The 21,558-nt window shown below is 36.0% G+C and overlaps 2 protein-coding genes across 3 annotated transcripts; one reads left to right on the forward strand and one right to left on the reverse strand.

The window, feature by feature from the left end:
• Window positions 1–359: 359 nt before the first annotated feature.
• On the reverse strand, window positions 360–11,462 carry LOC145613229 (putative prolyl 4-hydroxylase 3). 2 transcript variants are annotated; one of them, XM_081668293.1, is made up of 8 exons: window positions 11,025–11,462; window positions 10,855–10,939; window positions 4,911–5,008; window positions 4,640–4,737; window positions 2,239–2,368; window positions 1,929–2,116; window positions 1,656–1,740; window positions 360–584 (listed from the first exon to the last, which is right to left on the reverse strand). In XM_081668293.1, exons 1-7 carry the CDS (start codon window positions 11,207–11,209, stop codon window positions 1,667–1,669), a joined length of 858 nt encoding a protein of 285 aa, XP_081524419.1. In that variant the 5' UTR covers window positions 11,210–11,462; the 3' UTR covers window positions 360–584; window positions 1,656–1,666. The 2 variants fall into 2 exon arrangements, with proteins under 2 accessions (XP_081524419.1, XP_081524418.1); XM_081668292.1 differs by having other exon boundaries at window positions 1,646–1,740.
• A 1,518-nt stretch (window positions 11,463–12,980) lies between these two features.
• LOC145614028 (uncharacterized) lies at window positions 12,981–14,042 on the forward strand. The gene has a single exon (XM_081669038.1). It carries the CDS (start codon window positions 12,981–12,983, stop codon window positions 14,040–14,042), a length of 1,062 nt encoding a protein of 353 aa, XP_081525164.1.
• Window positions 14,043–21,558: the final 7,516 nt, after the last annotated feature.

The following is a 21,558-nucleotide window of genomic DNA, read 5'->3' on the forward strand; positions in this document are numbered from 1 at the left end:
AGGTGCTGATATAATTACAAAAATGTAAAGCCTATTGGGAACGCATTCTAGCAGAGCACCAAAGTATGCATTATGCAAGTCAAATAAAAGCAATTTGGAAACGTATTCCAGCAGTTTGGAAACGTATCATAACAAGCAGTTTGGAAACTCATTTCAGCAGCACCAAAATATAGAGAAATACTGAAATAAAAAGGGAATAAAAGCATGAATGATCCAGAAAAGGAAGAACAGAATAAAAAATGAACTCTCTATTGGAAAAATTTTGCCACCACTTCATGAAACACTATACATCTCATAGTTCACATTGTAGCAACCGTGCATATCCCTGAAAATAATAGAATGTGTACCACAAGCAGGAAAACCAATCAACCAAGAGAATCGTATAGTATATACTCTTATGCCGCATCAACATTACTATCTTAAATTTTGTTAAAGTAATTATCTATTCACCAATACAATCACTAATGTGTTAGTAGCATAGGCATGCAGTTGCGGTAGGACCCAAAAAAACTCAGCTTCAAAATGGTCGTCGATGGACATCTTTGGTAAGATATAAGCCAGAAGGGCTGGCACGATCCGTTAACCTGTCAAAGGATCACATTCTACCATTGTTATTGAAATGCTTAACATGACTGATCCAGCAGATCATATATTCTCTTCTAAATGCTATTCTTGCCAAGAAGTTATAATTGGCAAGGCACCTCTAAGTTCTACATGGACCTTTTTCTCTATAAAAGTTACACTAAACACTTATCAATCTTGTCAACTCCCAATAAACAAGAAGGTAATCTTGTGTCCAGCTATAATGGCTGAATGTTATCCAAAACAAATAAGCACTTGCACATCAGAAACCACATCTTATAAGTACTTTCTTCATCCCAGAATTCTTACAAATATATAATACTGCATGAGATAAATTGAGGATGTGTTACCTAATATTATTTTAATAGTAAAGTATATGTGATGGGAGTTCATGAGAAAGGTACGGGTGAAAGGAGATAGTGGATCGAACAGGAGACATGAGAAAACAATGTGAGACCATTTCCAAAGGCAGTGTTCCAAACTATTAGAACACATGAAAAGGGAAGCATTCAAATTACATTGGGATGGAGGGAGTACGAAGAGAAATGGTGTTTTTTTCCAACAACATTACCCAATTCAACAATTTATACAATGTTCATCTTATTACATTTTCATAAAACATAATCTTTAGTAAAATTCCATTAACCACACATAACAATTCACTGAAATCATTCTAGCTCAAGTATATCAAAAACCATATGTTCAGTTTAAAAGAAGAAAAAATTCAAATCAGCAAGTAGTGCTGCCTAATGTGCTATTTACTGATGTGTAACAGTGTAAGATCTACTGCACAAGGCTGAGCAGAACAGTAGACAACTAGACAAAAGACATTTCCAGGACTTTTACATACAAGTATAACTCTGAGCAAATCTTTGTGTTTCTGTTGGCTTCTAGGTTGTCCATGAAGTCTATGTACCATGTTTCAGAAAATTCAGAAAATATCTGACTAAATTCTAGACTTGAGGAATCTATAACAATTTCAACTTTTTCACACTTCATGATTTCAATGCTATGACTAAAAGTCAAAGATAGGATACACAGTGCATCCAACAGTCAAACTTACGGTAAATCACCTTGATGACGCCTATATTTTGTATTCCTCAACATGCATCCATTTTGTAGATGACCACTTGTTTCCTTTAATAACTGGGCAGCCACCTGAAACACATCAAGACAAGATTGACAACATCAGAACCATCTGTGTGGGCAGCTTGAGCAATTACTTGAAGAGCCACAAATTTTTAATAAAAAAGCCCAAAATACCACACAACACTACTACTGTCATGGGACAAACGAGGGGATGGGTATTGTTAGTTTTTTCCCACATGGGGTTGAAATTAACTGACCATGCAGGCTAGAAGAATCTAATGTCGCATCAGGCCTCATGCTCCAGAAAAGTAAGGCATCACCCATCTTTGGTTTTACAGATAAGCCCCTTTTAGCACATTCAGACCGCTCATTCCACCCCGGTAGAGAACTAAAATTCCCTCGAGAAGCTGGAAAAACAGTCTCACCACCCTCTTCAACATCTGATCTACATTAAGAATACCAGAAAATTAGAAGTGGAAAAGAGAACACACTCAAAGGGTGAAGAAGAACTGCAGAAGTTCAATTCGAGTAAGCTACGATGCCAATAGGTTGGTTTAGAGATCTTACAAGTACATTAGAACAGTAGCAATCCTTTGGCCGCCATTCTTTTTGTTGAATTCATCAAGGAAGTAATCATAGTGAGGTTCATACTTCTGACCCTCTTCATAGTGAAGAATCTGCAATCCCTCACCATGCTCTGTAGATAAAGAGGAGCAAGAAATGAAGAGAAGCCGACAGAGTAATATCATTTTGAAAATAGTAGAACAATAATTGACTAATAGCATAATACAAAGTACTAACTAATAAATAACTTATCAGAAGAAAAATAATTCAAGGTTTTCCAAGAAAACATATACAAAGTTACATCAGTATTCACTCCCATCACTCATCAGGGTCACAAGAGGTAAAATCATGAACCCAGAAATTCAAAATCTACTATAATTTAATTAGTCAAGAAGTTCAAAAGTTAAAATCCTTAGTAAAAGTTTTTAGGTGTTGCTTCTGATGTGCAGGGGTTCAAAGGCTACCTCTAGACAAGTAGACAATCCCAGTATTATTTACATAATCATTCAGGAAGCATACAAACAGTAGAGCACATATGAAGCCCTCAATAGGTTCAATGTTTGATATGGATTGCCTTCTTACAAATTTTTAATGATGTGTTGTTAGAGGTAACACTGCTAGTTTTTGGTTTCCCTTAAAACCAAGAATAGTTTAAATAACACTGGCATTATTGCTGTTCTTCTCGTTAAATTTGATTTGTCAAAGCATCACCTTTTACATCAAAATTCCAAATTCAATTTTCAACAAAACCTTGCTTCTTGTTATTGTTACAGTTCTTGAGTTCCCTGTACATTCTTGAAATTTCAGTTATATTCTTCTTAGCAGCCATGTTTATTTATCTAATATAAGACAGGATATTTAAGGCTCTCAGTTTACTAATGATCTTCTTGCTTTCAGTTTAGGCCACTCATGCATCTTCCAATTTTTGCTTTATTTCTTTTAAGGCAAAAATATTCTCTCTTTAACACCTCCTTAACCTAGCACAAAGATTCATTTACACTATCTAATTATATTAATGTCTCCAAACAAACAAACAAACAAACAAACAAAAAAAAACCCTAAATAAATGAGAGAGCAAGGAGAGAGAATGAGAGCAGAGGAGGGGAAGGGGTGTCTGGATGGTTGGTTAGTTGGTTGGCAGGCCATCGTTCGAGGAGGAAGAAGTGGCTGGCAAGTGGTGGTTCTGGCAATAGAGGGTGATTGTGAATTGTGATAGATAAGTATTGGCAACTGCTGCTGTAAATTTTGTAAACTGATTGTAAAATTGATACGAAAGCTTGAGTCTTTTTGATTGAAACTAGCAAAAGGGTTACAAAGATCAATATAGCTTTAGGCTATCGGTGGTAGCTTGAGGATACTAATCTCACATTCAAAATGTCACTCAAATTTCTGCATGCCTTACTACTGCTACCTTCCCTTATATACTCCAGCAACTACAATACCCTAGCATCATTAGAATTTGTCCTATTAAGGTTATTACATAGAGAGAATCAGTTTGTTGTCTTCAGTGAGTACCCTTCCATAGTGGAGTGTTAATTAATTTTGTCTGCTTCATCCATAGTTGTCCTTGCCACCTGTAATTGTTGCTGATCCCAGTTTATTATAGTGGTGGATGGGAAAATGATTGAAGATTGTTCTGAGGATTTCTCTGCCTCTAATAATTTGGATCATAAATGACTCTAATAATACGGCATTGGTATTAAATTATAGTTACCAACAAGGAATCATATCGATACCAACAAAGCATTTTTTGCATTCGTTGGTACTACCGAATAAGTATTTTGGTATCATGATAATACCATCTAAAGTATAATTTAATACCAACGTGTGTTATTAGAGTCATTCATGGACTCAAATTATTATAGGATTTCAAATAAGGAATTAAGGCCAAAGAATATGCGGCACATGGCACCATTAAACAGTCAGTCCGGATAAAATAGTTTGGGATTGTCAAGGGAAGAACCCCCCCCCCCCCCAAATGTAGGGACCACCTTGAGTTCATCAAAAGTTAGGATCACCTTATGCTCATTGGAGTTTAGGACCACCTTGAATTCATTGAAAGTTAAGACCTTTTAAATTAGATCACCAATAGTTGGGACTAGTGGCATCAATATCTACAAACAGCAGTACTTCAGAATTGGGGCAAAAGCATTACCAAGAATATTTTCATGATGCTTTTCTTACAGAATTAATATATTCACTACCATCAGTCCTAACACCTGCCAAACAAACATTATTTTTATCCCCAGAACACAAAAACTTGATCAATGATCCGAGCAATGTAAAGTATTGTTCTGGAGTGGATTTGGATGGGGGGAAGGCAGGGCTATCAAAGTCATATATGATGAGGCTATTCTTGGTGCAAAGTTAAATTACCAGAAACATCAGTCATTGCATCTCTTACCTACAGGAATGAAGGTAAAGTCTGCTATTCTTTTCTCTATGTCCCTTATAATTTTGTCTTGACCTCTTCTCAAAAACATTCCAGAACTAGTTCGCACCCTGCACATATGATCAAGGTAGATGTTACATCTTTAAAGTGTTGTCATATTTATACTACATAAAACATCAAAAGAAATAAGAAAATGGAAGAAATTAATGGGCTATCATAATGCCACAATTCAATAAAATTCAAAGGCTGCACCATTATATGTAAGATTGTTCAGTAAACAAACCTGCTGTCCTTGCTCCGACCAGTTTTACTATCAACAACAGTTGACTTTGCCATATGAGGTTTAGCCAGGTCAATAAGATATTCACATTCCTCCTTAGACTGCAGAAATCAGATTCTAGAATTAACATTTGGCAAGCACAAAGTTCACAAGCACAACAATCAACGGGAAGAGGGAAAACTCTCTCTCTCCCTCCTCTCCTATCATATAGCTCCATTTATTTTTATTCTCTCTACTCTTCTCTGAAAATTTCCTAGGATTCTGCAATTTGCAAAGTGATGCAACTAAAAAAATGGAGGAAGTATTTTTTTTCTAATTTGACTCTGGCCACTAGGAACTTAGCAGACAAGGCCTTAACATGTCCCAATAGAGTGACAATAAGCAAAAATAGTCTGGCATCTATTATCTACCTCTGCACCTTCTCCTGATGTAAGGAGTGGCTCCACCCATATCTCACCTAGAATCACAATCCTAAGAACATGCCTTCACTCATCCTTTCACACTTATCTAGCATTCTAGAGGGTTCTTTCTCATTTTAAATTTGGAGATCATGACCAAGTAGAAAATAAATTAAACCTTTGGCAAACCCACACCCCACCATAAAAATCTCAATTATTTTTCTCAAATAAATATCTCAATAGTCGGCAATTCAGCATTGGCACATTTGTTAAACTAAAGCACATTAGCCAAAAGTTGTCTTGCAGAATGTGGATGTATTGTCTAGTGATAAGTCCTAACTTGTACACATTATAGGTGCATATCTACTCTCATTTGCTTATATATTTAGAGGTATTAGGTGCATATTTACATTATTTGCTTAAGTTATGCTTTACTACTCTCCATTTGTGTGTTATGATGATTTTAGGTGATTTAGATGCAAATGAATTATGGTTGGCTAATCTTAAGTATAATAATCATGGAATATGAAGTTAGATCGCTGAAGGATCTCAACTCATGTCTTCAAGACAAAACTGAGCCAGGATGAAGCAAAACGTTGATGAAAAAGTTAACAGCTATGAGTCTCATCAATATTTTGATCATACTTTTTATCTAAGAGAGAACTATGTGCCTTTGAGTGGCACAATGGATGAATAAAGGCGGTTTCTTAAAGGAATAGTTTCCGTCATTCCTAGCTTTATTATAAGTACTCCTTGGCTTTATATTTTAAAACCATTACTTTAGAACCCTAGTTTTCTCTCTAGCTTTATTTTATTGTATTTTGAAGATTTTATGCTATCATATTAATTCAAGATTTGGTATTTTTCTCCTCTCGTTAATATTGATAATTTGTTACTACTACATAATAAGGAGAATTAGTTAGGTTTTTATTCTTTTTGTTAAGTATGCGACTTGTCATCTCCCACACAAAGGAAGGGAGTCAAATTGGGTCACTAGGCAACAAAAATATTCGTGACTAGGGGGCTTGCTCCGGTGCCCCTTATAGAGCTTTATTTAGATTACAACCCTATATTTCTAGTGAACACCCACTTAACAGTAACACAATAATGGACCATTTGGAAGGGCAAATTTGGGGGTCCATCATATTTTTGGCCAAGGAAGACCATGAAGGCGTCGGTTTTCCAAGGTAATCGAAGTATAAGTTTAGGTAGCAAGGAGTCTAGAAAATGCAAGAAGCTTCTAGAATATTCCAGGCTTATCTAAGACGGTCTTTTGGAGGGTATTCTAGTGAGGATGACTCTAGAATATTCAATGATGATCTTTACATGATAGAATGTTTCTAAGTTCTTCTATGTATGTATATATGAGTTGTAATGTTCTAGGACTGTGATGTATATTCTAGGCAAAGGAAGTGTGTAGAACCTCTTTGTAAGTAGTTCCTTTGGAGGTGGGAGCACTATAAAGAAAGTCTAGAATCCTCCATTTAATGAGGTTATGAAGTCTCTAGATATTTAGGGATAGGAGACAGGATGCCTATAAAATAGGTCATCCCATCCCATTCATTTGTAAATTGAGCTAATACATTTGTATTTTCTCTACACACTTAACCTAGCAAAACAACGAGTCATGACTAGAGTTTAACGGGAGTTGATTCTAGTGAACCGCGTGCAAGGGGGGCTAGTGGAATTAGTCGGCACATGACAAGTGTTAAAGAGCTAGTAGGGGTGGTCTGTTGCGTCGGGTGCTAGCTGTGGACAAAGTGCTAAAGTAGGAAATCAGGGGTGTTAATGCGGTCGTCGCAACACAAGGAGAATGTTGGTCAAAGAGGATCGTCAATGAGGCGAAGAAGAAGAACAAGCAAACAACCACAAAGTTTTATGTTTGTATTACAAAGTTGGAGAGTGGATTTAAGGCCATCTCCCACGATGTCGAGGGGTTATAGACACTAAGACATCAAAGGGGTGGTGCGAGGCATCGATGGGATCGATAGCCGTATTCTAGTCTTGGAGGGAGCCAAGGAGGCGGCCCATGAACTTGTCACGTGCTGACTAATTCCCTTAGTCCTCCTTGAACGCGATCCAGTAGAGTTAGCATCCGTTATACTCTATTCAGAACTCCGCTCGTTTTGCTAGGCTAAGTGTACTACGAAATTTGGCTATATAAGTGTTTTTAAAGTAATGTTTTGAGTGATTTGAAAGAAAATACAAATGTGATAGCTCAATTTACAAAATGATTGGGAATTTGGGATGGCCTTCCTAGACTAGATTCTATAGTGTTCTTACCTTCAAAGGAACTACATACAAGGAGGTTCTACACACTTCCTATGTCTAAAAATGTACACGACACTCCTATACATTCTAGAACATTACAATTCATACGTACAAACATAGAAGAACCTAGAAACATTCTACTATATACAAGATCATCCTTGAATATTCTAAAGTCATCCTCCATAATACCCTCCAAAAGAGCCTTTTCAAGAAGCCTGGAACCTTGTAAAAGCTTCCCATGTTTTCCGAACTCCTTGTCACCGAAACTCATACTTCGGAACCTTACCTTGAAAAATCGACACCACCATGGTGTTCATTGGCTCAAAATATGGTGTAACCCCAAATTTGAGCCCATTTGCCCATCTAAATGGCCAATTATTGTATTTCTTAGTTATTATCAAGTGGGCCTTCACTAAAAATAAAGCTCTATAGGGGTAGTGTGCTGGGCAAACCCCTAGCCACAATTATGCCTTGTTGCCTAGTGACCCATTTGACGCCCCTCCTTGATGTGGGAGATGACTTGTGACAGTGTGGATATTATCTAGCAAGAAAGGGTGTTACAGCTTATAAAATTCAAACCATTGTCCAGTGGCGGCCCCAAGAATTTGACGGTGGGGGACAATTTAGATAATTAAAATTATTAAAAAAAACATTTAGTCGAGTACATATTCAATCCAAAAGACCATATTATAAATAAAAATTCGGATACTAACTACTCAAATATCCTTCGGGTCTACTTTCTTTGAAATTGATCAATGACATCTTTATCGAACTTGTAAAAACACTTCTTTCTCAATGAAAATCACTAAACAATCATTCATTAATTGATCACCCATACTAATGAACCCTAATAGTTCAATTCACAAATCCATTCACTAACAATTCATTTCACAAACTAATTAACCCAATAACTCTCTAATTCACAACCATTGAACAATGATAATTTATGAATTCACAAAAACATTACTTAAACTTTGTAAAATAAGGTTTTAAAAATATGAAAAAATAAAAAATAAAAAAAATTAAAAATTTTGTAGCTCCTAAGCATATGCATTCAAAAGCTGAAAAATACAAAACTCAGAGTATAAGACAGGTAATGCCGAAATCCATCATTAACCCTACATGGTTAAGAATTTACAACAAGACTGAGAAGATCAAAAATAAACCAATTTACTAGCAAACTATTTATACATCGACTAGCATGAAAGGTCATTTTACTTATTGATCACAATCTTAACTCACACCCCTTCATGACCCACCAAAGTTAAAACTTAACTCCGCAACACAAAACACATCTAAATACATCCCTTAAATTTACATAATCCACAGATGAAAGCCTGAAATTCGACCACGCTACACCAAACACATAAGCACGGCAGCGAAACATAATATCATTCGGATACACAAACATGCAACTGCAACTTTTCAGTTAATCACTAATAAAATTTGTATCTCATTTTATATTTGGAGATTAAGACTAAGCAGAACATTAAAATAAACCTTTGGCAAAACCCACACCCACACCATAACTTCTAATTATTGATTTTTCAATGAATATCCCAACAGTCAGCATTCCCACATTTGCAAAACTAAAGAAGATTATAGGAAAGTAGTAAAATCTACCTCGCAAAATGTGTATGTAATGTTAGGGGTGAAAGTAAATTGGATAAAAACTGAAAACCGAACCAAACCAAAGTGAATAAGCAATTCGGTTCGGTTTTTTCGGTTTTCGGTTTGGATCGGTTTGAAAAATTTGAAACCGAAATATTCGGTTTTGGGATTCCGAAAACTGAAAACCGAAAACCAAACCGAAATTTATTAAGCCCACTAATCCTAGCTCAATATCCTCCATATATGTACCCAAAACCCTAAATTTCTTCCCCTCTTTTCCTATTTCCCTTTCACTTTCCCTCGGCACTCCTCACCAAAACCCTAGATTTCCCCTCTTTTCTCCTTCGTCACCACCTCACTCCGTCCGTCAGTCAGTCGTCCACCCCACTAGTCCGATACTACGGTATCCCAAGTCACCCTCCTCACTTGTGTTCTCAACGTATCTCTCTTGTGTAAACTCAACTGCTCCATTTCGGTGTTCGTTATCCCTCAAATCACCACCACTTCACCGCCGCTCACCACCACGTTCCCTCCCAAACACCTCTCTCAGTCACTCAAAGGTAAGAATTATCATTTTACTTCTCTTCGAATTGGTGAATTTGATGTTTTGTTGTGTTTGAATTGGTGATATTCCTTTATTTCTTTGTCCCTAGATTTCCTTTTTTCCAATTAGTAAAGAGGTGCAAATTGGAGATGAAGTTTTGAGCCAAACGTTTATGAAGGAAGCACCGAAGCAGAACTGATTTTTTTTTTTTAATCTATATGTCTTTTAATGTCAGATTATTGGTGGGAAAATTTATAATAGTTGATTATATAAAATTATCTCTCAGTTTAGTTTGTATTATTTTGTGTTTATAATTATACATATTGCTTAGTTTTCTTATGCTCCGTACTTCAATTCGTATATGTTAAAAAATTCGGTGTATGGATTGGTTTTGGTTTGCTAATCAGAAATTCGGTTCGGTTTAGTTTGGTTTGGTTTGGATTCGGATTGAAAAATGTAAAACCGAATTAATTCGGTTTGGTTTCGGTTTGGGCCATAACCCAAACCGAACACCGAACTTTCACCCCTATGTAATGTCTAACAATTTAGCAGACAAAATCAAAATCTCTCACCCAACATAACTCTCAAAAACTGTTCCTAAATGAATGCCACGAGAAACGTTTGAGATTTCAAGCTCCTAAGCATATGCAAGCCACACAACTGAAATATACAAGACATGGAACAACGTGGTAATGCCAAAAAACATCATTAACCCTACAGGGTTAAAATTAACGTGACAGAGATCACAAGAACTTTCACCTAGCAGGCTATTCTAATTATTGTTTTCAACTGATTGATCACAATCATTACTCACACTACTTCAAATGATTCACCAAAACTTTTTCAGAACCTGGATATTGCTACTCCATATTTAAAATTCGACTGCGCAACACCAAACAAATCTAATTTCATCCCTAAACTTACCTGCAGTTGAAATTCGACCACGCTACACCAAACTCATCTAAAAACAAAATATCACTTAAATACATAAACACGCAACCATAAATTTTCACACATTGTCAATTAAATCATTCATTAATCAATTAAACACATTCAAACTCCAGATTTAACACGAAATCGTCAATTATAAATCAAATTGAATAAATCAAAAGGAAAAACTAACCAGAAAATGATGGTAAAGAAAAGCACGAGGCTCCCAAGAGAGAATCTCAACCCATTGTTCATCTCGCTTTCCAATCCCCTTACCTCTTCAATGAAAAACAACAAATCGTCAACAATCAACAACAACAACAATGAAAATGATGAAGAAATAATAATGCGAAATAGAAATACCTTTCGAGAACCTTCCGACCGAAGTTACTGAGATCGTGAGCAGGTCTAGGATCATTAGAAGATACAGGAAGAGAGAGAATGCCGAGAGCAAGAAGAAGAAGAAGTACAACAGTTAACATTAGCAACAATGATAATACTAGCGTTGATGTCGACGTTCTCTTCCTGCTTTGCCGGCTTTTCGCCATTGTTGACGCTTTCTCTCTCCTCTCTGATTCGAGTAAATTGATTGATTGAATTGATCAATTGATTGAATGATTGAATTTTAAAAACCCTAAATTTGTCGATCAAATGAAATTTGTGTGATAAATGTGAAAAAGATTTGATTGAAATTGAGTTAATAGGAGATCTACAGTGGTGTAGTAAGTATGAATGTTGTTGGTTTTGAAAATTCTGTGTTCTGTTTTTTACAAGTTGCGTTGGTCTGGGGATACGGAAATGGAAGGAAGAAAGGTCAAAGGTGTGAAGATGGGGTCGGTCGTCTGATTTAGTCCATAAATACAAGTACAAAATTACATGGATGCCCACTTTTCCGTATTTATCACTCGGAGTATTTATCACTCCATTTTTTTTAAGGATCCGGGACGTTGGACAAGCATTTAAAATATTAATTGTATCTGGTATTAATTTTAAAAGTATGACAAGATTATATGTTTATCGGTATAATTAATGTTATTTTTAGTTTAATCTTTCTCCTTTTAGCTAGCTTATCCAACGCCTCCGGGACATTCGTTAGCTTTTGCCTTTTTTAAAAAAATTTACTCAGTATCTCATTTGACATTAATAATATGGAAGATGATAATGAAACTTTGTTTTGGTAAAATTGGCCTTAACAACATATAGTATTACTTCGTATGAACATGAAATTTTTAACATACATGCACCAATTTCACAAATTATTGGTTAAGGTGGAGTTTATGTTGGAAAAATATTTGTTGTTTCCATGAGAAATATAAGACAAATCAAGAACTTCCCTGGAACAAATTCGATAACCATACTCGAATCAAAGATTTGTCCTTCTTCGGTTGTGTTGTGGTTTGGTACCCACTGCCTTAGAAGCAAAATATGCCACCACCGGTACAAGTTTTCAGGTGACGCACGCCCCCCAAGTTTTACACAACGACCTTTGCAATTTGTGTACCCGAATCAAAGGTTAGAATTGCTCAAGAATTGTTCAGATCTCAAAAGGGTAGGCTTGTATTTTTGTGTTTAGGGTTTAACAATAATGAATTATATAAACTCATCAAAGAGAGAGATAATTCGTATTTATATGTATCTCAAAAGTAGGAAACAAATACTACCTCCGGTTCATTTTACTTGCAACAAAGTACAAGTTTACGCAAACCAAGACAAAACTTTTAAGGGGCTTAATGCATGTGATAGTTTAGCAATTAAGGGAGATAATAAGGAGGGAAAGTATGTGGTCCCATTTTTTAATAAAGTAGGAAAGGTGGGAAAGTATGCTTAGGTGGACTTTTCCCACCCAAATTTTTCTGATTTTTCACATGGGAAAGGCATTCCCTCTCTTTTTTTTCCAGCCAATTTTTAAAGGGACTCCTTTAAGCAAATTTTGACAAGCATTTCCCTCCCAAATTTTCAAGCAAAATTCAAATTTTTTGCCAAATACCCCAAAACCAGTTCAGCTTCCCATTCAAGTAACATCCCCTTATAAAAAGAGGATTCATCCAAGCAGCACAGTAATTGTTTTTCAAACAAAAGACACACAGGGGACGGGGTTTGGGGGGGTATTAAGTGCATAATTAAGTGTTTACAAAACAGAACCCTACGAATTACATCATCCTAAAATTAGTTTATAATCAGCCTACATTCACAGTGCTAAGTTAATCAAAAGCAGCATCTATGTCCATTTGTACTAGGCTCCGTTGAAGACCATCCAAAAAGTTCCAGCCACCACTTCATCACCTTCAGTCAGCCTGAAAAAAAGGGGGGGGGGGACTCATGGCAGAGTTCTTTGAAGAACTCTTCTTTAATGAAAATCAGCTTTATGATGAGGAACAAGATATGGCAACATGGCATCAATTCAGTGCAGAATACAGTGATGATAACAACAGCAGCTCAGAGGAAGAAGATGGTTATGATGCAGATGATGATGCTGAACAACAAGATGCAGAACATGTTTATGGCAGACAACAAAGAGAAATGACAGTGGAAGAAAAGAGGAATCTTGTTGATGAGATCATGCTCAATATGGAGGGGGACTCTTTGCCAAGAGGATTTCTGTCACACTTGGCTAGAAAGCATTATGTGCATAGATCAACAACAACAAGATGGTTTAAGGTAATTAAACAACACATGCTAGAAGGAAATGGTGTAGATGTTAGGACAAAGAAATTAGGTGCTTGTGGTAGAAAACAAAAGGAACACACTGATGAATTCTTAACATCAGTCCCTTTGTACAAGAGACGGGCTGAAAGAGGGTATGCTGTAGCCCTTCATATTTCTAAGTCTGCAATTCATAGGTTAAGGAAAAGGGGTAGACTAAGAACACACACAAGCACAAACAAACCAGCACTGACTGACAATCATAAAATAGCAAGACTAAAATGGGTTCTCAGTCACATTACCCCTATTCCTGCAGAAGGGGACCCTTCTTTTGTTGATATGCAACAATGGATACACATTGATGAGAAGTGGTTTTTCATAAACCCAGAAACAAGAACATTCTATCTTTTACCAGCTGAAGAAAATCCATACAGAGCACAGCAGTCAAGGAGATTTAAGGTGAAGGCAATGTTTATGGGCATGGTTGGGAAACCATTGTATGATGAGAACAAACAATTACTACATGATGGTAAGTATGGTCTATTTCCCTTTGTCAAGTATGAGCAAGCAAAGAAAAAAAGCAAAAACAGAGACAAGGGTACAATTGAAGCTAAGGCAGTGCAGAGCATAAACAAAGAAGCTATAAGGGACATGCTACTTAACCGTGTTTCCCACAATACATGCACAATGGCCACCCCAACTGCCCTAGGACATCACAATTCAGTGGAACAATGCTAGGCCTCACCAAATACCACAAGATGAAGAATTTCAGGAAGCATGTAAAGCATATGGGTTCAACATCAACTTTGTTTTTCAACCAGCACAATCACCAGACATGAATGTTTTAGACTTAGGACTCTTCAATGTCATTCAATTATTGCAGTATCAGTCATTCCCTCAAAATTTAGATGATCTTATCAGAGAAGTTGAAATAGCATTCAATGGATTTGAGGCAGAGCTTAATAAATATTGTTGGATTACTCTCCAATCTTGCATGATAGAGGTGTTAAGAAGAAAAGGGGGTAACAACTACACACCACCACACATGAAAAAAAGGAGTTTAGATAGGCAAGGTGTTCTACCAGATTTGCTAGAGGTGGACAAGGAACTCATTGCAGAGGTAGTACACTACCTAGATTCAATCATTATTCCAACAAGTGTTGCAAATGAAAACCAAATGGAGGTAGATGCAGACTGAAGATTGAAGGGAAGCATATCACACAAGATGAAGCATAGACTGCCACACATAACCAGTATGATTTTAACATGTTTTTTGTTGTTTACAATAGTATTGGTTAGGTGTATTTTGATAACAAACATTGTGTATTCATAGATAGGCAGTCTTACATGCAATTGAAGGTATGTAAGTATCAAAATCGACTTTTTGGGACATTAATGTTAGCAATATCTTTATTAGGTAACAACCATCCATCAGTTGGGTTTTAATTATCTTTCAAGGCATCTTTGAGTTGTGGTACCTCGCTAGTACTCCTCAAATAGAGGGTACTAGAGCAGCCAACTTACTCAAATTAGCTATCTGATGAGTCCCTTCATCATTTGGATGGGTTTGGGTAACATGCATTTGATTAGGGGGGACTCATTACATCAAACACAGGGGACTCTAATTCTCCAGCAGTAAATCCAACACACCAACAACACAAAATCACAAGATAACCAGATCCAACACACCACCACAAGGGAAAACAAGATCCAACACAACAACACAGGATATAGGCTACTCCAACACACCAACAACACTCAGTAAATCAGAATTTCAGTAGCATAAACAGCAACAACACAGGGACTCATAAATACAGTAACATAACAGCCAACATAACCAAAATCAGAATCACAAAAACCATTATGCAGCATTTTAGAGATGAATATCAATAAATTGGAACAGTAAAAGAAGAAAGGGGTGATAGAAATTACGCTGCCCAAATCAGTATGGGGAAAGGGACTGCTGGGGGTAGTAGATCTGGAGGTAAGCCTCCACAACATCATCAGGCTCAAGCCCCTCAGGAAGTCCAAATCTGACCCTCTTAGAACCACCACTTGGGCCAGCAGAACTCCCACCCATCATAGGATGCGAAGCTGGTGGCTGGAGAACTTCATCGGCAGTCAATTCAGGAAAAGCCGAAGACCCAGTTGAGGAGATGGCTTCTTGCGGTGGTGAAGGAGCTGGTATAGGGACGGCTGAACCAGATCCACCATCTTTGGTTGCAACAACCTCAAGATCTGGGCTTTCAGTTGCCGCTACAGGTCTTTTGGAGCCAAAAGTGAGCATGGGCTGCTCATCCTCATCACTGGAAATGTATTCAACAAGCTTCGCCCCTCTAATCCTCCTTCTCGCAATGATAGAAGCACGACGGACTGGCTTCATAACACGAGAACCACACCTAGGCACAAATCTAGTTACCCCCTCTTTAGGGGGTGAACGTGTAGATCCGGAAGAAAGGGACTCAAGGCAGATGAGATCTGCAGTTTTAGGTTGATTTTCAGACATTTTGATGGAGAGTTAAAGAGTGAGGAAGGAGCAGAACCCAGAAAATGAAGAGAGAGAAGAGAAGAAGATGAAGTATACGAGAAGACAAAGAGAAGGCAAAGAGGAGAGAGAGAGAGAGTGAACATTTTAAAGAAGTAGGGTTTGGGAGAGGGTGGGTTTTCTGGGAAAATTTCCCAGAATTGAATGCTCTCAACCATCTTCAATCTGTATTGAATGCAGATTCAATGAAGGTGGTTGGGAGATGAAGGAATTTAAAGGGAAATGGGTAAATTTGGTGGGAAGAGTTAGGTTAATTAATCAAAACATAAAACTAAGCAAATCCAATAAAAATTGTTAAGTAGTAGGATTAGAAAAAAAAAAGTAAGGGCATATATGTAATTGTGCAGCTCAAAAGTTACTAAATAAGGAAAAAAAAATTGTTGCAAGTAATATGAACCACCCCAAAAAGGAAATTGTTGCAAGTAAAATGAACCGGAGTAGTAAGCAAAATCCACCCAGAAAAGAGGCGGGCCCGACTGAAGAACCAGCCTCCCGGGGCGCGAGGATGAACTTCTCAAACTAGGTGTCGCGCCCGGTCAGGCTCGTCAAACTAAGGTCCCGCCGCCTTATTAGACGAACCATCGCCCTGCCGGGCGCAAGAGCCTCCCTTTTTCCTGCTGTCAATTTCGCCTGGTTGTGACTTGTAACACAAATCTCTAGAAGATTCGATTTGTTGAATTCTTAGGATTGTTCTTTGGGCGAAGCAATGAATTCGTCCCTTAGGCTAAGACATGTCGATTTTGGGTAAATTTTTCGTCATCTCAACAACTTTGATCAAGTCTTAGTTATGTGTTTAAAAGATCCTCACAGTACAATAATTAATCAACTTTAACTCCTTGTGATCCCCCTTAATTCTATCAATGGTCCCAACGCGTGACTAAAAGTAAGTCGGTAAGTTATTGTTGTGTTGATTTTAGTTGTAGTCAATAAAATAATAATAATAATAATAAAAAAGAGTAGTGTCAACTCAGTTGTTGTAATAAAATAATAAAAAAAGTATAAAAAAAAAATAAAAATTGTTCCATTAAAGAGTTTATAATAGTATTGGCAAAATGATTGTTCCATTAAAGAGTTTATATAAGGAAATTTTGTTAAAAAGGACCTTTTAAGTGCATTTCTTTGTTAAAAAGGACCTTTTAAAGCTAAAGTTGTCTAGAGGGTACAAATTTTGGAAAAAATTTGTGACTTGGGACCACTTCCCGGAAGCCAAAGTTGACTGCACAACTCCGGCATTAACCAGCACTTGCGGCCACCATTTTCCTCCACCCCATCGCCTCCTTCTTCCCCCTCCCCATTCACGACAAGTCGACAGCCCCAGCCACCCCCTTTTATCCTCCGTTGCCGACGCTAATCCCGAAACCCCAGTCCCATCCTTTTCACGGCCGCAACCCACTTCTCCCCTTTCCCCACCTCCACTCCCTTTCCTCCATTGTGATTACTGTAAATATGTTCAAGCGATTTCCTCCACCAAAACCTTGTAATTTAGGGATGAGAGAATGGAGCAAAGAGAGAAGATGAAATCAAATTTCTGAGTGATCGAGTTTAATGAAATTAGGGTATGAAATTGGATTAATTTGTGACGAATTTGGGGAAAGTTGAGATCTTTGAGATTAAGATCGAACCCTTACCGGAGATTAAGTTGAAAACGGAGGGGGTGGGTAATCAAGCGAGAAAAAGGATCGGGGTTAAGGAAAGGGAGGCGGCTTGGGTGTCGCTTAGACAGTGGAGGGGGAGAGGGGGGGCTAATGGGGGGGGGGGGTCTGCCATGAAAGGGGAAGGGGGAGGGGTTGGGCTAGGGTGGTCAACGCCGTACTTGGTGGGTCAAATTCGACTTTCCGGCGAGTGGTCCCAAGTCACAATTTTTTTCCAAAATTTGTACCCTCTAGACAACTTTAGCTTTAAAAGATCCTTTTTAACAAAGAAATGCACTTAAAAGGTCCTTTTTAACAAATTTTCCTTTATATAACTACTCGTATTTAGAAATTGATATTACTTGTTTTATTATTCGATCTGGACTTTTAATACCAAATTTCTCCTAGTTTTTAAGTATTGAAATACAACACCCATGGTTTAAGTATATATTTTGCATTATGGTCATTATGGGCTATTCAAATAAGTGTTTTATCATACTGTAGACCGGTTAATTTAAGGAAAAGATTCAACCCTTGCAACCATCAACACAACAATAAAACTTTTTTATTTTCCCTTTACTAGTTATTAAAGAGGTAGTGCGGGCATAATATCAAACAATACCACACCATTATGCCCATTAGGCCATTATACAGATACTTGGTATATAATGTTATCCAAAATAACATTAAAAATGGAAAATGCAAAATGAAAAATTAGAACACAATGCAACAACCATGACTGGAAAAGAAAGGTGGTGTAATGAAAAGTTGCATGCCAATTCAAATTGGGTTCATATTCATTCATAGCATGTATGAATGGTAGGCAAATGATATGATGATCATCACAGGGGCATCTCTCTGCACTCGTACTGATTAACCCCGACAGACACACACTCCAATTTAGGCTCCGTGTCATCACAACAATCAAATATTCCAGGATAACATTCATGGTCTTTGTGCTCTTCGCAAAATTCGTCTTTGCATCTATACTCAGTAAGGTTAATTTGTTGACAGTGAAGCCCAGATTCACAACACAAATCTGGATTGTTTGGGTCACACACAGCATCATACGACCCACACGCTGCTTCTACATCTTGGGTAATGAATTGCAATGTCACTACATAAGAAACACCAGTATTTTATGAGCACGGGTTAAAGTAAACATTATTGGTTAGCATGCAATATACTTATTACGACATATGCAAGTAATGCAACAATTAGAGTTTTGTGCTCTAAAAAAAACAGCTTTAATTTGTTCATTAATATAATCAATAACCTAACTAAAAACTATACTACGTAAGAAACAATTAAGTTGGTATATCCTAATTAAAAGTATATATATGCCGAGACAAATTTAATAAGATAGCACATAACTAACCTATATTCTATTTTTCCTGAAGTAATAATATCTATTTTTCAAATATCAAAATTAAAGATTCATAAGTAACCTCTTTACCAAATTAGGCCGATTTAGTATGCATAAACATGGTAGATTAAATAACATTTAAAGGACATCAAATAGTGACCTGCTAAAAGAATGAAAAGGGTAGCTAACTTCATGCTCTTGGAGTTGACCTTGATTGCCATTTTTGTAACGTTGAGAACAAAAATTATCGAACTTTTGTGTGATTGCAATGAGAATAGAAAGTATTTGTGTGATGTCCTCTTTACTTTTGCTGCTATTTATACTATTATGTCTACCAGATTAAAAAATAATATTTTATTTAAATACTACTTTGTTATGTATCTGGTTATTTTATAATTTTTAGTCTATCCTAATTTAATTAGTCATATCACTCATATATGTCATAATAATGTCATTTGTAATTCTCTTATGTGTAAAGATGTTGTTATTATATTTTGTGATTTAAAAAATAACTAGTTATTGGCCCGGGCGATGCCCCAGGTCATTATAAATTTATTACTTTAATCGAACTATATATATTTTTAATTATTACAAACTTTATTATTATGTAATTATTAAGGAGTTATAGTCCAATTTAAGGGAAATTGTCATGCCATGCATATGAAGAGTTTATCAATTAAACTTAATATTAATACATGAAAGTTAATGCATAGAGTTTTTCAATAATTAATGCTATGGTATGATTTGGCCACGACATCATTAATAATTAATGCTATTAATACATTATATGCCAAATGGCAAAATTGTTGACACATGGCAAAACATCTTGTCTTGCCATGAGTTTTAATATATATATTGATATTGATTGATTGATGGAAAAGGTCCTTGACTCTTTGTTAGTATTAGATAAGCATTTATTTACAAATATAAACTAATTATGAATTTACTCAAAAAAAAAAAAAAAAGACGGATTATTAATTATGAGTTAATTACCAAAAGTCCTTGAAGGATATGCTTTCCCCTCGCCTGCTATTGTATTTGTCTAGGTCGTCACAACATTCTACAAGTATAATGTATATATGTAGCAATAATGATGATATAACTATTAAATTAAAATGTAAATTACACTTGAGTGACCTTAAATTAAACAAAGACATAGTACTATTATCTCCTGAACTTTTCAAAGATAATGTATAAATAAGTTAGAGCCATACTTCGAGTTTAAGGGAGTATGGGCCTGTTATTAAAATGTAAATTACACTTGAGTGACCTTAAATTAAACAAAGACATAGTACTATTATCTCCTGAACTTTTCAAAGATAATGTATAAATAAGTTAGAGCCATACTTCGAGTTTAAGGGAGTATGGGCCTGTTCACATTTACTGAACTGAACTGATTGGAGCTAAACTGAACTGATTGGAGCTAAACTGAACTGATTGGAGCTGAACTGAACTGAACTGAACTGAATTGAGCTGAAATGAATATTTAATGAGAGAGAGAAATTAGGAGCTGAACTCAACTGAACTGAACTGATTGAAGCTGAACTGAACTGATTAGAGCTGAACTGAACTGAACCGAATTGAAATTAAGTAAATGTGAACAGGCCCATAAATGGTCTTACTTTGTATTTGTGTGGTTATACTGAACATATTTGATATATATTTTTCTTTGATATATATTGGTGGAGCATAATATTTAATATCTTACATGCTAATTTATTTATAGTGTATATTCGTCATTAATTATAGCCAAATTTATCTTATTTTGACTAATGGAACTTTTAAAAACAGAGCTAGTGTATAAAGTTTCGAAAACTATAATAGGCCTTGTTTGATAATTAGTTGTTAGCTATTTGATGAAGTGGGTGTATTAACTGGTCTGACTACTGGTTGTAAATAACTTATTGTGTAAAAGTGTTTGGTAATTAGCTGTTTATTGTTAGCTATTTTAGTGTACTCCGTATGTATTAAATACACAAAAGTTAAGTGTTTAATAAGCTAATTTCAAAAAGCTCTTATAATTAGTTCAATTAAACGTGTTGAAAACCCTTGACACTAACCCGTTTTTTTCCTGTTCGGTTTGTGTCGTGTTATCGTGTCGTGTCAATTTTTGCCAGTTCTATTGCTAACAAACGTCCCGGGGTGTTGGATAAGCATTTTTAAAATATTACTAACGTAGTATTAATTTAAGAATGTATAACAAAAAAAAATGTATGACAAAATCGTACGTCGATCGGTGTAAGGCCCCGTTCTCTTTACCGTATTTTTGCTGAACTGAAATTATTTTTACTGAAACAAAATTATATTTGATGAACTTAAATTATTTTACTGAGCTTAAATTAATTTTACTGAACTGAAATTATTTTTACTGAACTGAAATTTTTTTTACTAATTTTTTCATTATAATTCTTCTCTAAGAAAACTAAATTTTACTGAACTGAACTTATTTTTACTGAACTGAAATTATTTTTACAGAACTGAACTTATTTTTATTGAACTGAAATTATTTTTACTTAATATTATTTATTTAAAGTGAAGAGAACTGGGCCCAATTAATGATAGTTTTAATTTAATTTTTCTACTTTTAGCTAGATTATTCAAGGCCCCCGAGGCATTCGTTAGCTTTTGCCTTTAAAAAGAGTTTTTTAAGCCCAAAAAACTACTGGTACTTCATATTTTAGTAACGGAGTAAGTTATTTACCAAACAACCAA

This window comes from Chenopodium album, chromosome 25 (genome assembly GCF_948465745.1).
Source record: "Chenopodium album chromosome 25, dcCheAlbu1.1, whole genome shotgun sequence".
NCBI lineage: Eukaryota > Viridiplantae > Streptophyta > Magnoliopsida > Caryophyllales > Amaranthaceae > Chenopodium > Chenopodium album.

What these genes read in the sequence shown, in the direction of transcription:
- LOC145613229 (XM_081668293.1), bottom strand. Translation starts at nt 11,209, where the DNA reads ATGGCGAAAAGCCGGCAAAGCAGGAAGAGAACGTCGACATCAACGCTA. An exon ending in TTCTTTACCATCATTTTCTG is followed by an intron (nt 5,009 to 10,854) that starts GTTAGTTTTTCC and finishes TGATTTCTGCAG; the next exon opens with TCTAAGGAGGAATGTGAATA. An exon ending in GGTCGGAGCAAGGACAGCAG is followed by an intron (nt 4,738 to 4,910) that starts GTTTGTTTACTG and finishes TCATATGTGCAG; the next exon opens with GGTGCGAACTAGTTCTGGAA.
- LOC145614028 (XM_081669038.1), top strand. Translation starts at nt 12,981, where the DNA reads ATGGCAGAGTTCTTTGAAGAACTCTTCTTTAATGAAAATCAGCTTTAT.